The sequence below is a fragment of the Quercus lobata genome, chromosome 2 (assembly GCF_001633185.2).
Source record: "Quercus lobata isolate SW786 chromosome 2, ValleyOak3.0 Primary Assembly, whole genome shotgun sequence".
Taxonomy (NCBI): domain Eukaryota; kingdom Viridiplantae; phylum Streptophyta; class Magnoliopsida; order Fagales; family Fagaceae; genus Quercus; species Quercus lobata.
The window spans coordinates 31,032,255-31,047,075 of NC_044905.1; the positions used below are offsets into that span (position 1 = coordinate 31,032,255).

The 14,821-nt window shown below is 34.0% G+C and overlaps 1 protein-coding gene across 1 annotated transcript; it reads left to right on the forward strand.

Annotated features, from left to right (window-relative positions):
- The first annotated feature begins 12,516 nt into the window (after positions 1-12,516).
- LOC115975315 (probable WRKY transcription factor 53) lies at positions 12,517-14,738 on the forward strand. Its single transcript, XM_031096048.1, has 3 exons — positions 12,517-13,244; positions 13,353-13,481; positions 13,886-14,738. The coding sequence occupies exons 1-3, from the start codon at positions 12,919-12,921 to the stop codon at positions 14,508-14,510; spliced, it is 1,080 nt and encodes a 359-aa protein (XP_030951908.1). The 5' UTR covers positions 12,517-12,918; the 3' UTR covers positions 14,511-14,738.
- The last annotated feature ends 83 nt before the right edge of the window (positions 14,739-14,821 follow it).

Below are 14,821 nucleotides of genomic sequence, written 5' to 3' on the forward strand. Positions count from 1 at the left end.
CAGCGGATTCTCTCTCTCTCTCTCTCTCATTGCCTATATATGGGCTATATTGCCTATTGATCTCTGCAAATGATTCAATTTTGAGGTCACATCCATCAATTCCTTCAAATTCCGCCTCTCCCACTCACCGGAAAATATTTAAATGGTCTCGGAGCATTACTCCAAACTCTCACAAAGGAATAAAACCTACCCCTTTGTGAGAGCCTAGATCAGTGCTATGGGACTATTTAAATACTGTCCCACCCCACCACCAAAAAAGAAAAATGAAAAAAAAGAGAAAAAGAAAGAGAAAGAGAACCACACATGCATATACAAAAGATCGTGTTGAATGCAAAAATGGGCTACCAAAATACTCAAACCAAAGGGTGTGACAAATTTGACTGAACATTTTGGGTTGGATTTCTGTGAGTTAATGAGTTGAGTTGGGTTCTAAAGTTTCCTTGACCCAGACCAACGGTCCAACTGGGTTGGTTGGAAATTGATCCAAAGGTCGGTTTTTTTGGTCACGGTTCAGTCACTTCTTTGTTTTGGGGAAAAATAGTTGAAAATAAGCCTCTGTCAAGACTTGACTTGCTCCCAACAGGCGAATTAGCATGTCCAAAGCTTAAACCATTGAGCCACAAGCATTAAAGAAATACAATTTAAGTATTAATTCATTAAAAAAATTACATGAAATATCATAGTTTGACCTTGGTTTAACCTCAATCTAACTTCAAAAATCTTGAATATTTTTTTTTTGAACGTTTTGGGTTTCAAAACCATGCTAAATTTAACAGAATTGAAGTTTGTGCTTGGAAATTTTTTTCATGTTATATTGCACAAAATACTTGAAAAGCATTTTTAGAAATGTAACTAAACACAAAAAATATATATATATATATATATATTTTTTTTTTTTCTCCAAAAACTAAAAATTATTTCAACTGAAAATATTTTACAATGAAACAAATAAAGTTTACATCTATACAAATTATCTATATTTTATTTTTAAAAATTTGAAACTAACAGACGATTGTTGGAGAATGATTTAATTAAAAAAAATAATTAAGAAAATTATAACATTAATTGAAATACATCTTCTCAGGCTCATAACTTAATTATATATGAATTTAGTCACCTAGTATTTTCTCATTCTTATTCTTAATTCGTGTATTTTTCAAAAAATCCTATTAAGTTAAGCGTTTTTGAATCCCATACTTAACTTCTCGAAGTCAAATATTCACTTCAAGCAATCTGAAAATATAATTAAGAGACCAAGCTATTAAACAAAAATTAGTTTCTACTCAAGCAATGACTTTCTTGAAAACTTGATCTGTACTTCTTTTAGATCATTGTAGGCGAATAAGAATCAACCTCAAATAATTGGGGCGGGCTCCCCTCTAGTCCAAAATTCTCCCATTCTCTCCCGTTTTAATCCTAATGCTAGACACATGGCAAATGAAAAATCTAACGGTGAAAAACAAAGCCACCTCGAAATGTAATTTATTGGTTTTTTCAAACACCTTTCAGCTACCTTCCTTGCAAACCCTTGGCCCATACATCACTGCCCTTGGTGCATATGGCAAGAAGCCATCAGAAATAGTGCCAGAAACCTTCGAGTTACTGGCGTCATTCCGAAAAGCTCTTGGTATTACATCTCTTCTACAAGTAAAAAAAATAAAAAAATTCTCAAAAAAATCATGTGTAAACTTCCTATTCTTTTCTGGGTTATCTCCATTTTTTCACAAATCCACAAAAACTCCATATGGGTCTAGCCAATTCTCATTCAATACTTGAAAACCCTATTTCAACATCTGGGTTTTGCTCCAATCCTCTTCCAAACATCAAAAATCTTAATGAATTTCACCAAAATTCACTTCTTAGGTTTTGGATTTCTCAAATCTAGGCATTTCAATTCAAAGTAATCAAACCTAGCATCTATTCTATTTTTTACAACAAATTACCCAAATAAAAGATATTGCCTCTTTGACTGTGTCAATACAAAACCTTATCACATAGAAGTTTTGTTAAGGTACTTTTTTACACCTAACTTTATTTGAGTACTACCTATTTATATCACTATAAGTTATTAGGTTTTCCCAATATTTTTTTGGCTCTATTATTATGTTAATCACAAATATTTTATATCTCATTATCTAAATTGGGTCATGATATCACAAAAAGCCCAAAAATTTCCTATTTTATCCAATTTTATTATCATTATTTAGTTAAGCCCAAAACCGGTCTTATGAATCCAATACACACATCTTATTCTATTTATCTTATTCTATTTAAAGCCCAAGAATACTTATGCTTGGCAATATTTGGAGAGCCCATGATTCAAATTCCTGGCAAAACAATTTTATCAATGGAATTCAAATCCATGATCAAAGCCCATGGTTTGAACTCATGGAGATTTATTTGTCCAAAGCCCAATTCTCATTTGGCAACATCAAAGCCCAATTGGCAACATCAAAACCCAATTCTTATCAACACTATTAAAAGCCCAAGCTAACTACTTAGCACTATTTATCGAAAGTCCAAGGTTATCAATACTTGGCAAATACTATATCATAATTATTTCACTTAAAAGTCCAATAATGAACAATACTTTAGATCCTTAAACCTATTACCATAATATTACAAGCTTATGGAATTTATGAATTATCTGTTCTCAAAACTCATGGTAATCATCTTATAAAAGCCCATGGAAAGATATGATTATTAGACCCATGACATTTATTTATTTCATATTATAAATTCATGTTCACTATCCATCTTACATCACAATATTCATAATATTTATTGCCAAAACTCATGGTAATTATTTTTTCTACATGTCCATTATGATTATCTATAGAGAAACTCATGAAAACATCACATTATTCCATTATAGTGATTGTTACCATATTTATTTAAAACCCATGATAAATATTATTCTCAACAAAAATATTGGAGGCCATTATTTAAATAAAAAAAAAAAAAAAACCCCAAGGAAAATATTATTTACAAAGTAATTCATAGTAAAAATTATGAGAAGTTATTTAAAACCCATGAGGAGTAAAAAATCCATGGTAAAGCATGTCTTTAATGCCCATTTTGTAGGCCCAAGAATCTCGTGGAGAAGGGAGCAAGGCCAAGCAAAGAAAGGACCATGTGGCCCAACTAAAGGTGCTAAAATGAAGCAAAGTTCCCGCCCAAAAAGGTCCCAGCAAGAAGCTTGAAAGTGGGCAACCAGCCCTTGTTTGTTCCTAACCAAAGAAACAACTAGAGCCCCTTACAAGAGGACCAAGCCTTTGAGGATGATCTAGGGGCTATCCCATTGGTTTTCTGCCACCCTCTACCTGACGTGAACAGTGCCCAAGGGCTATCATATCAGCTGAAGTCAAAAGGATGAAGGGACTCCATCATCTTCCTCAAGACTGCACTTCCAACAGAAGGGGAGTTGAAACCAAATTATCCAAACTTCAACAAATTGATGCTATAAATGTTAAAAAAACGTTCAAAACGTGATTCATGTGCCAAGACCATGAATCCTAAAAGGGAAAAAATTGGGAATATGTGGTTTGGAGGGTATAAATGGATCTCCAGCGGAACCCTCTAAAGTTGGCTTAAATTTTGACACCTGGCTTGGGGTGTTAAATCCTACTTCCTAGTGTCCAAATCTTAGTTACAGCATTAGGATTCTTCCTTAATACTTACTTTAATCCCATTGGCTGAACACAATCTCAGCAATCTTAGCATTTAATGCAAGATTACTCCAAAAACTACCATGCCCAAAGAAGCAAATCAGCCCTAAAAGCAAATCTCCCATTTTTAGGCCAAATCCAGGTTATTAATTCAGCTGACCTGCTCCCCTGAATCAAACCTACGTATTTTTGGATGCTTGTTAATTAATGCTTCTCTAAATTCCATTATAAAAGCATATGCACCTCAGCCCACAAAGGGACAACCACCCCCCCCCCTAAGACTTTGGGGTTTGTTTGCCATTTTTACTGGTGGTTTAGTTCTCCTTAAGCTCACCACTCATTATCTTTAGCCTACACTCATCTAATCCCAGATATTTTTCTCCCCCCTTTACAAAATCACAGCTCAAAAATGTCCTCCAACTAGTCACAAACAGCCCATTACTCACAAAAAACTTCAATCTCAGTATTAATCCTATCCCACTCGCTCAAAACAGCCCACATTCACCTCATTCATGCCTTATGCACACATACTCACCAAAATCTTAGTTTAATACTTGTTGCACTGAGTTGGGGATCTTTCTCTCCCTTCATTCCATCCTATTTTTCCTCTTTTATTTGTAACTATGGAGCCTTTAATCATTGTTAATTATTATGATGAAGGTCATAATGTTTTGGAAACTAAGGAAGTTCTCCCTCATGTTGACTTAATAATAATAAGAAAAAAAAAATGATTTTTTATCGTGAAAATACACTTATTAACATGAAATTACCCTACTGCTGGGGATAATACTGTACCACTAGAGGACTGATTTGAACTATCGGACTAGGACCATTAATGTACTAATTAAGTATTGTAATGTGTTTTTCATTGGGCTTTTGTTGCTATTTTGTCATGTGCAGCCTTTGTTTCTTGCTTGAATATGCTTTGTCATCACACCGAAAGTCTTTGGGTATCATCTCAAGAGCTCATAATTGAGTTTCGGCTTGGCTTTCCAACATCTTAGATAGAGGCATCAATTTCCCCTCAACAAGTTTTAACTTGGCCTCCTTGTTGTTTTATTCCCCAATAGGACATTGATTAGCTGGTGTTGAAGAATCTGCATATAGTCATGCAGTATAGAATGTATAGAATAATCCCTCTTGACTATTTGTGAAGGATGCAATTGTCATGTTTCTAGGTAGAATTTTTTATGGCTCTGTTGCCAAGGACGGTGGTGTATGGGCTGTGGGTTTGCAAGGGAGATCGCTGAAGGTGTGGGTAAAATTGAAATAAAATACATTTCAAGGTGGCTTTGTTTTTCACCATTAGATTTTTCATTTGCCACATGTCTTGCATCCGGATTAAAACGGGAAGGAATGGGAGAATTTTGGACTGGAGGGGAGCCGGCCCCCAAATAATTACCTAGGTACGCACATCATAATCACCACTAATGACAAAGCCACTAAAAGCTTTTACAATGTTCCATCATGATAAACCTACCGTTACATATTATTTAGAAAAGCATGGATGATATACTTACCATTGTAATAAAGCAAATTATCTTCAAATGTTTGGAATCGTTATTCTAATATATACGGGTGCTAAAAGATCCAAGGAATTGAGAAATGTTAATCTTAACGGTTAAAAATATATCTTTAAAATAAGTCATGACATTATACAACATGTTAAGAAATATTTAATTAAGACTTGGAGTCTGTGAACATAGTTGAAGCCTTTCCCATATGCAAACAAGAAAATCAGATGACAGCAGCTCCATCTCCTGGATTTATAAATCTAGATTTTTTTTTTTTTTTTTTGTCTGTCTAGTGTCTATGAGAGTTACACTTTTCTACATATATCTACGTGTTCTTAATATTAAACACACAACAAATTATAAAATATTAAATACTTGATGTTATTGATTTTTTTTTTATCAATATTTTAATTTGAAACATCTAGCATTTGCGATTTTATACCACTTTATTATTATTTTATTAGATGAGTATTGTGCGTAGTCAGGTTTTAAAGGAATGGTTTGTGGAAGATGATCATTACTTAACTCACACTATCAACATGAATTGGACGCCACTAACTTTAGCTAATGGCTGACCTATAATTAGAAGATTTGGTTCTTTGTTTGAGAAAATGGAAGTGAAACTATACAAAGATCTATGTGAAAAACCTCATTATTTAATCTGGAGTGAAAAACTACGGGTGGAGAAAGGGATAAACTCCTTGCTCATGAAATAAAGAGGGATGGCTTTATTTTACAAGGCTTTCTTCTTGTCAGCCTACAACTCGTAGGGTCCGTTTGGATTGAGAGAGGAATAAGGGAGTGGAAGGGAGTAAAGTAGAGTTGGTTAAAAATAAGCTAATTTTGAGCTAAATTTATTCTTCTCTACTTTTCTTCCCCTCCTCTTCCTCCTTAATCCAAACAGACCATTAAGGTCTATTCTCTACATGACTATTGCTCTTTTCTTGCTTGAAGTTCTTGCTAATGGAAGGCAATCCCCCTCCTTTTATAGACCAAGGAGGTAGCTAGACTTTGCACAAGTGTTACATTTACAAAATTGGCACAAAATTCCTTCGTTTATTGCTGCACCATTCCCAACTGACAAGTCAGGTAGTGAGCCAATGCGCTAGCACAGGCCAAAATGGCCAACTGGCCCTAAAATCGTAAGTATATAGTTAGTTGATTTTGTTTAGAAACATAATAGCTTACTAGCATCTCGAGTCTTAAAGACTCGATTTTGGCCTTCAAAATCGAGTCTTTGACGCTCGATTTGTAGCTTGGATCAGCTCTGATGTGGCAGAGGTGCCACTTGGCATCCACATGGAAATCGAGTCTCTAAGACTCGATTTCTAACGCCTACGAATAACACCAACTCAGACCAAACACCAGAGCATCAGAGGAAAAACCCAGAGAAAAAAAAGAAGAGCATCAGAGGAAAAACCCAGAGAAAAAAAAAAGAAAAAAGAAAAGAAAACCAGAAACAGAAAGGGAGAGAAGATGGAGATCGGAGACCAGGCGCGCGCGGCATGACCAGAAACTGACCAGCGACCCAGGCTCGCGCGAGACCCAGGCGACTTGGGGCTCGCGCCGGCCATCGTCGCGCGCGGCCAGGGGTCACGCGCGGCCTGGGGCTCGCGCGAGCCTGGGTCGCGCGCGACCCCTGGCAACGCGAGCCCCAGGCCAGGCCGCGCGCGACCCAGGCTCGCGCGCGACCCAGGCTCGCGCGAGCCCCAGGCCGGTGCTCGACCCCTGGCCGCGCGCGACGCTGACCGGCGCGAGCCCCAGGCCGCGTTGGTGAGGTTTAGCGGTGAGGTTCTCTCTTTCTCTCCCTCTGATCTGATCTGAGTAGCGGTGAGTTTCTCTTTCTCTCCCTCCCTCTGATCTGATCTGATCTGCGTAGAGGTAAAGTTTCTTAAATTTGTTTTGGGTATTTCTGGCACGTACAGACTTAGAATTTTTAAAAAAATTTTGGATTAGAAATCGAGTCTCTAAGACTCGATTTCTATGTGGCTGCCAAGTGACAACTCTGCCACATCAGAGCTGATCCAAGCTACAAATCAAGCCTCAAAGACTCGATTTTGAAGGCCAAAATCGACTCTTTAAGACTCGAGATGCTAGTAAGCTATTATGTTTCTAAACAAAGCCAACTAACTATATACTTATGATTTTAGGGCCAGTTAGCCATTTTGGCTGCTAGCACAGGTACAGGCGGTCTTTGCCTGTAGTAACTAGCAAGGTCCTCCAACTAATTTGAAATTGGATTGTGATGCTCCATCTCTTGTGCATGTGAGTCTGTACATTTATCTTCATAATTGATACATAATACATAAGGCAAAAACTTCATGTGGGCCTTTTATATATAAAAAATAATTAAATAAAATTATTTAATACTAATTAAATCAAAGTTAATTTGATACATTAAATACGTTAATTGATACATAATACAAACTAAACTAATGTTACTGAGAATTTAATATCATAGTTGAATCATAAATTTTAATAAAAAGAAATAAAAATATATTATGATTAAAAAAGTTACTTTATGTTGGATATATGATAATGTATAGTTAAGCAAAATTGTAATCCAAATTCTCAAAAAAGAAGAAGGTGTAATCTAATTTTTAATTTTATATCTTGTTTTTGAGAGAGAGAGAGAGAGAGATTATTTGATGTGTGGCTTTGTAGGATATTGATTTACATAAATTAAAGTTTCAAACTATTAGGGGAGATTAATCTATAATTGATGATTTAACACATTTGTAGCATTTTTTTGAAACATTTTAGGGTTTTGATAGGGTTATGTTCTTATTAGTCTCTTATTTTAGAAGTCTTTATAGAAATGAAAAGGAAAAATGCACTAAAGATACTACAAAATGTTCATAATATGATGCGACAATTATTATAATTGATGAACTTCAACAACTCAATTAATGAATGTTTAAATTATTTTTTTGTGATCGATGATATGTCAAGTTGTAAGCTTATAGTAAAATTTGTTTAGCATTACTAATTTAAAAAAAAAAAAAAGCACAATCATTATATATAAATATATAAAATTTTATAAAATTTTGAGCCTTTTACAATGGGGACAAGGCCTTTTTTCCTAGGGGTAAAATCTTTTGTGGTGGAGGCCTAGACCTTGGGTCAGCCCTGATATTCATGAATGACTGTTGCACCCATGCACGATTGTTGCTTCGAGCGCGCCATTGTGTCCTTTAATTGGGTTGTCTTGTATTGACTTGACAATTCTACTCTCGAATCTTAAGATATTTACAATATTATACAGTACACGTGGATGAGTAAGATGGGTTTAATGTCTCTAAACTGAAAAGCCCATCATGCCCCAATGCACTAGTCTTGTGACCATTCAAGCATTTTAAGAATTGCACCGTTAGGTTATGTTTTCTTCTCTTATAAATCCTTTGTATATGTAAGATATCAAGAGAATGTGAGATTAATAACTATCTTATTTATGAAGTTTTTAAGATTTTAAATTTTATTTATATTTTAAATTTGTATAAAAATGCATACATATGAATTTATAAATTATTGAAAATGACATCTAATTAATATTAAATTTGACGTGCATATTAAATATAAAGAGAGCATGTAGTTCAGTAATACAGTAGTGAGATTATTAATATTGATATGCATATTAAATATAAAGAGAGCATGTAGTTCAGTAATACAGTAGTGAGGTTATTAAAATATTAATCTAATGTATTATTATTAAATGATGGAACTTTTTGCTAATGCAACATTAAGTATAATTTAAACTTAACACATTAATTAAAAAAAGGAAAAAAAAAGTTTGAATTGAATCGCTGTAGATCCGAATATTTGACCAGCACATAAATTTGATGAACTTACATTTTTTTCCATTAAAGAAATCAAAATATCAGCTAATTCTGACAAAATAAGGTTTTATAACTCTTTTTCAAATCAAGCCAAGGTTCTTGGGGGGAACAGTAGAAATGAGATGGGCAGTCAAATAATACTCAAAAGGGTTCACAAATGCGTTAAACCATGGTTGGGTGTCATTTTCAAACTTCCAAGCCCATTTATTTTCCACAAAAACACGGTTTTGGGCATCATTGTACGAAAAAACAATTGAGCTTTTTTGTCACATGCTATGATGTTGATTGAAATTTGAACTTACACATCTCCTCGATCCTTCCACTACAAATCTACAACAACCCTTTTAATAGGTTCTAGTCCAAATTTTTGTCCCCTTCTTCTTCGTCATTGCTGGCTATTAGTATTTGTTATCTTTCACTATTACTAGCTAAATAAATACTCGAACTAGTCTAGGCTGGGTCATCAATTCACCAGTTTGGTCGATCAATCCATGTTTAAGAACTATGCTTATTTGTCACTTCAACATTAGTTTGAAAGTATATCATATTATATATATTTTTAAGATTATATAAAATTAGAACTTATGAAGTTCATTTTATAATAATTGGTTTTTTCAACCACCAAGTCAAGATATAAATGATTTTTTATTTTTTTTGGTAACAAGATTTGATTACAAATTTTTTATTTGACGACAAATAATTTAACAAAGTGAGTTAACTAAAATTCACATATTTCACTTGATATTAAAATAGCTAAAACATTCATCTAAAACTTATTTAATTGGCATTAACCTCCCCTACCTACAACCCAAAAAATAAATGATAAAAAGAAAAAGAAGAAGAAAGAGGACAAGAGAGGGATAGACTTTAAAACCAATCGGAAACAATCCACATTTAATGATCTAATTAATTTGGAAAAGTTCCTCTAAGACCCGGTCCACGCTGTCATCTAAACAGTTAAAAAGGCAAGATAATTAGATCATTAAATGTGGACCGGGTCTTGGAGAATGTCTTCCAATTCCGATTAATTGTTGCTTGAACCTTTAATTAAAAAGTGAAAGTGGAAATCTAGTGATCATTTGAGGATCACAGTTGAAGTAAAACATGCTAATTGACGACAAGGAGGAAAATAAGTATACCAACAAAAAATCAACTCAATTAGAAATTATTTTCCCCTTTTAAATGACGTCTGAGCTAACTTTTTGGTAAAAAATCAGGGGAAAGAGATATAATGAAAGAATCGTTTTCCTTCCAAATGTTTTAGCAAATGTTGCAGAAGTTTTTTTTTTTTTTTTTTTTGACCGAAAAAAAGGTAGTTGCAGAAGTTAACAAGTAAAGACTAAAGAAAGAGAAAGAGAAATAATCTATTTATACGTACAATTTTGAAACTCTTTTTAAAAAAAAAAAAAAATTTCTTCAAAATTGGACGGTTCAATGTATTTGGGAGTCTAAGACGACAACTTTAATAGAGTTTTTTTTTTTAATTAATTTAAATATTAATTTAATCATATTATTTAACTTTTGGTATCAATTTTTTCTTCACTTAAAATTTATTTTTCTTAACTTTTGAGATGTAAAATAATTAATTAAGTTTTTGCATTCAAGTTTTGCTAATATTTTATTTTTTATTTATAACACAACTAATTCACTCATTTTTTCTTACTTTTTTTAAGTACAAGTATATTTTAGCATTATTTCAGCAAAAAAATTAAATAAGTTAATGTCAAATGCATATTATTATATTAAGCGTATTAAGTTAAATTACAAAAAATAAAAGTAAAAAACTAAATGTCAGGTAGGGGACTATGCTAATATGATGTGAATAGTTAATGTGGTAACTGATAACTCATACTAACAATAAAAGAGGGAAGAGCACTCAAGAAAAAAAAAAAAAAAAAAAAAAGATAAAGTAGAAAATGTTTATTCACTTTATTTATTTTGAGAGACAGGGCCTTAATTTTATCTTTTTCATACGATAATAATTCCTTTGTAAGTTTTATTAGTTTAAGGGATATTGTTGATTGTGATTTTCTCTCTCTCTCTCTCATATCTTCATGAATATGATTCTCTTTCTATTTATTTTTTCCCTTTTAACTTTTGACATTTATCTTGATTGGTGATGAATACAAGGCATAAAGTGACTTGCATTCTACTTATTTTAGAATCAGTTTGTATAGAACTTATCTACTAATCCTATTAAGTTTTGGAAGGGAGTCAAACTAAACCATTTTATTCTCACTTGAAAATTGTTTGATTTCTATATATTTTTTTGTAAATATTATGAATTATTACATACTTTTTTTTTTTTGGTAAAATACAAAAATTATTCTTGAGATTTGGGCTTATATCATAAACTGCCCCAAATTTTCAAAAATATCAAATTTTCCCACTAAGTACAAAAAGCACTTAACATTGTTTGTGCTCTTCTTTCAAAAACTAATTTATTTTCAAGTTAATTGCCACGATGTAACCCCACAACAACTATATATGACAATTATATGCATGAGAGAGCGTACGTATAATAAAAGATTGATAATATTATAACAACCAAAGATGAAGAAGGAAGTAAAAGAAGACTTGGAGTAGTATGGTAACTTTCAAATAGTGTTAAGCACAGCTTGTTTTTAGGGACAATTTGAATATTTTTGAAAAGTTTGTGGGGTGCCTAGTATTAACCCAAATCTTAGTAATTATTTTTGTTTTTTTTTTTCTTATTTTATTTATTTTAAAATTTATTATTAATTAAAATTTTATGACATCATTTGTTTAACCACCTATATGATCCGAATTGAAATAAAATCCCAAAATTCGATCTCCTTTTTTGGTTATATCAAAAAACCTTGGTGTTTACAAGACATCCAAGGTTTAAATCTTTCCTATCCGTTGTAATTATGTAATTATTAAAAATAAATCAAATCTATTTGATCCCCATTCTCTAATCTTCTTTCTCTTCCCTTCCTCTTCCCCACTACCACTACCAAATATCGTGGATGGTGTACAATTATTTCCTAGCGGAGAGAAGTATCAATAGAGAGAACTATTTTGGCTAGTACAAGAATCTAAAAGATCATTCGACGTAAGCGTGGGGTTGAAGACATAACTATTACACGTCAGAAATTCCACTCAACTTCCTACAAGGAATAGCTAAAATATCAAGCAAAAACACGGTATTAGTTTTGAAAATTCTTTGGTCCACTCTCTCAAATCCAACTCTTGACTTCTTACTTTTCTTAATCTTAATCATGTAATAATGCCAACATGGACAAATGAGAGAAAGAGAGAGAAAATTTGAGAGAGACACTTTTTGAAGTTATTGAAGTTGAATTGGTCAGCATTTGGACCTCTTCACTTCCTCACCTTCTATCGCTTGATGACCAAAGACTGGTCTTTGTAGAAATTTTTGCCATTTCAGTCAAACTTCAACTTTTTGACCTTCAATAACACACTAAAATATTTTTTCTCAACCCAAAAAGGCTTCCTATAAATGCAAGCCCTTCACTGAATCCTTCAAATGCAAAAACTTAGAGCTTCCCTCTCTCTGCTTTCTCAGCATCCAGCATCAAGCAAAGCTACTCTTTCTGCCACTCAGCTACTCATCTATTTTCACCACCAAGTCCTCAAAAAAGACAATTCCCATTCTTACTACTTCCATTTTTGCATCTTCTTATCTTTCACCATTTGGGTCTTCCATATTCCTCTGGCTTCTACTTCTAGTGGAAAGCTTTTGCTTATTGACAACACATATCCAGTCTAGAAGCATGCTAGTCATTGTTTCTGGTATCAACTAGCAAAAAACTTACCAATAAGCTTACTCAGAAATCAAATGTGCTAGCAGATCACTTCCACACTGTATAAGACTATTGCTTGTCCTTGTAGTCCCTATTGACAGCATTGTAAAAGATGGAGAATGGTTGGAGCTGGGAGCAGAAGACACTGATTAGTGAACTAATTCAAGGAATGGAACTAGCAAAACAGTTAAGGGTACAATTTAGTGGTACATCTTCATCACCTGAGACCACGGATACGTTGTTACAGAGGATACTAAATTCATACGAGAAGGCTCTTTTGATTCTGAGATGGAGTGGGCCAGTGGGACAGTCCCATACTATGGGAGTAACAGCTGGTGTGCCAGGGTCTCCAATTTCTGTCAATGGAAGTCCTGGGAGCGATGAATTTGAGAAGGGTCTTAAGGATCAACAGGAACTTAATGATGTCTCAAAGAAAAGGTGAATTTTAGAGCCTCATGATATAATTCTTGATTACTGCCAAGAAATTGTACTTATTGATATGATAACTAATGCTGATTGTAACATGTTTTTGAAATTGGGTTGCAGAAAGATATTGCCTAGATGGACAGACCAAGTGAGGGTGAACTCTGAGACAGGGTTGGAAGGACCTCATGATGATGGCTATAGTTGGAGAAAATATGGTCAGAAGGACATCCTAGGAGCCAAATATCCTAGGTGATGACTCTTTTCCTTATCTTCTTGAAAATCAGTGGGACATCCTTGCTTTTCACGTTTTTTTGTTAGCTGGACAAGCACATGTACACACACACACAAACACAAAAACAAACTAATCATATGCTAAGTAGACACCCATTACACGTGTGTGCTTGCACAAACTAATCATTTGCTAAGTATGACATGCAGTTTTACATAAAGTTTTTCATTTCTTTTCTCTTCTTTTGGTGGAAAATGTACCTGGATTTGAGTCTATTTGTTTGTCATTTTCACTCCCTTATAAAATCACTTTCCATGCTTTAGTATCTCATAAGGTGAATGCAATAGTTTGATCAGAAGCACATTTGACATCCGTCTTTTGCCAGGGAGAAACCTAATTATTATTATTATTATTATTATTGCAGAAGCTATTACAGATGCACCTTTCGTATCACTCAAAACTGCTGGGCAACAAAACAAGTTCAAAGATCAGATGAAGACCCCAACTTATTCGAAATCACATACCGAGGAACACACACCTGTTCCCACGCTACCAATTTGATTCCAGCACCATCATCACCAGAAAAACAAGAACAGAAACACAACAACAACAGCAACTACAACAACAATGATAATCAACAAAAGCAATCACTAGAAATACTCTCAACAATTCGAAACAATTTGAGGGTTGCTACCGAGAACTTGGACAATAGAGAGATGGCACATCCATTCTCTTTTCCTTCAACTTCATTTGGATGCATGAAGAGTGAAAACAGTCACTTTTCACTTTCAGAACTTGACAATAGCGCTCTCTTGGGTGGTTTTCCTCAGCCATTTTTGTCTCAGACTAGCCCTGAATCAAACTACTTCATGGCTTCCCCATTTCAAGTGAGCAACTTTGGAGGGGTTCACATGCAACATTCAGAATCTGAGATAATCTCAGCACACACTTCAGCCACCAATTCTCCAATTCTAGACATAGACTTCTCACTTGATCCAGTGGAAATTGATCCTAATTTCCCATTTGACACCCCAGGGTTTTTCTCTTAATTCCACATTGGGTCTAAAATAAGAATAAGAACGGCATTTGGGATGCAATTTACAGATTAGCTGGTTAAACCTGTTGAATGTAGCTTGTATTATAAAGAGGAAGAGAGTGTTGTAGAATATATAAGATCCTCTCATTTTTGCCATGACATGTACGATAGCATTAGAGTTTTAGATTTCTTTCATACCATGCTTCTAATCGATTTGATATACCAATGAATTTTATCCAAAGTCATCAAAGCATAGATAAGCAATCACCAAGGGGGTTCAGGTATTACATAGAAGACAACGGTTATCCTAGAAGCCAAAGAAGA

Excerpts from the sequence above, each read along its gene's own strand:
- LOC115975315 (XM_031096048.1), top strand. The coding sequence starts at position 12,919 with ATGGAGAATGGTTGGAGCTGGGAGCAGAAGACACTGATTAGTGAACTA. Across the intron at positions 13,245-13,352 it reads AATGATGTCTCAAAGAAAAG|AAAGATATTGCCTAGATGGA; the intron begins GTGAATTTTAGA and ends ATTGGGTTGCAG. Across the intron at positions 13,482-13,885 it reads CTAGGAGCCAAATATCCTAG|AAGCTATTACAGATGCACCT; the intron begins GTGATGACTCTT and ends TTATTATTGCAG.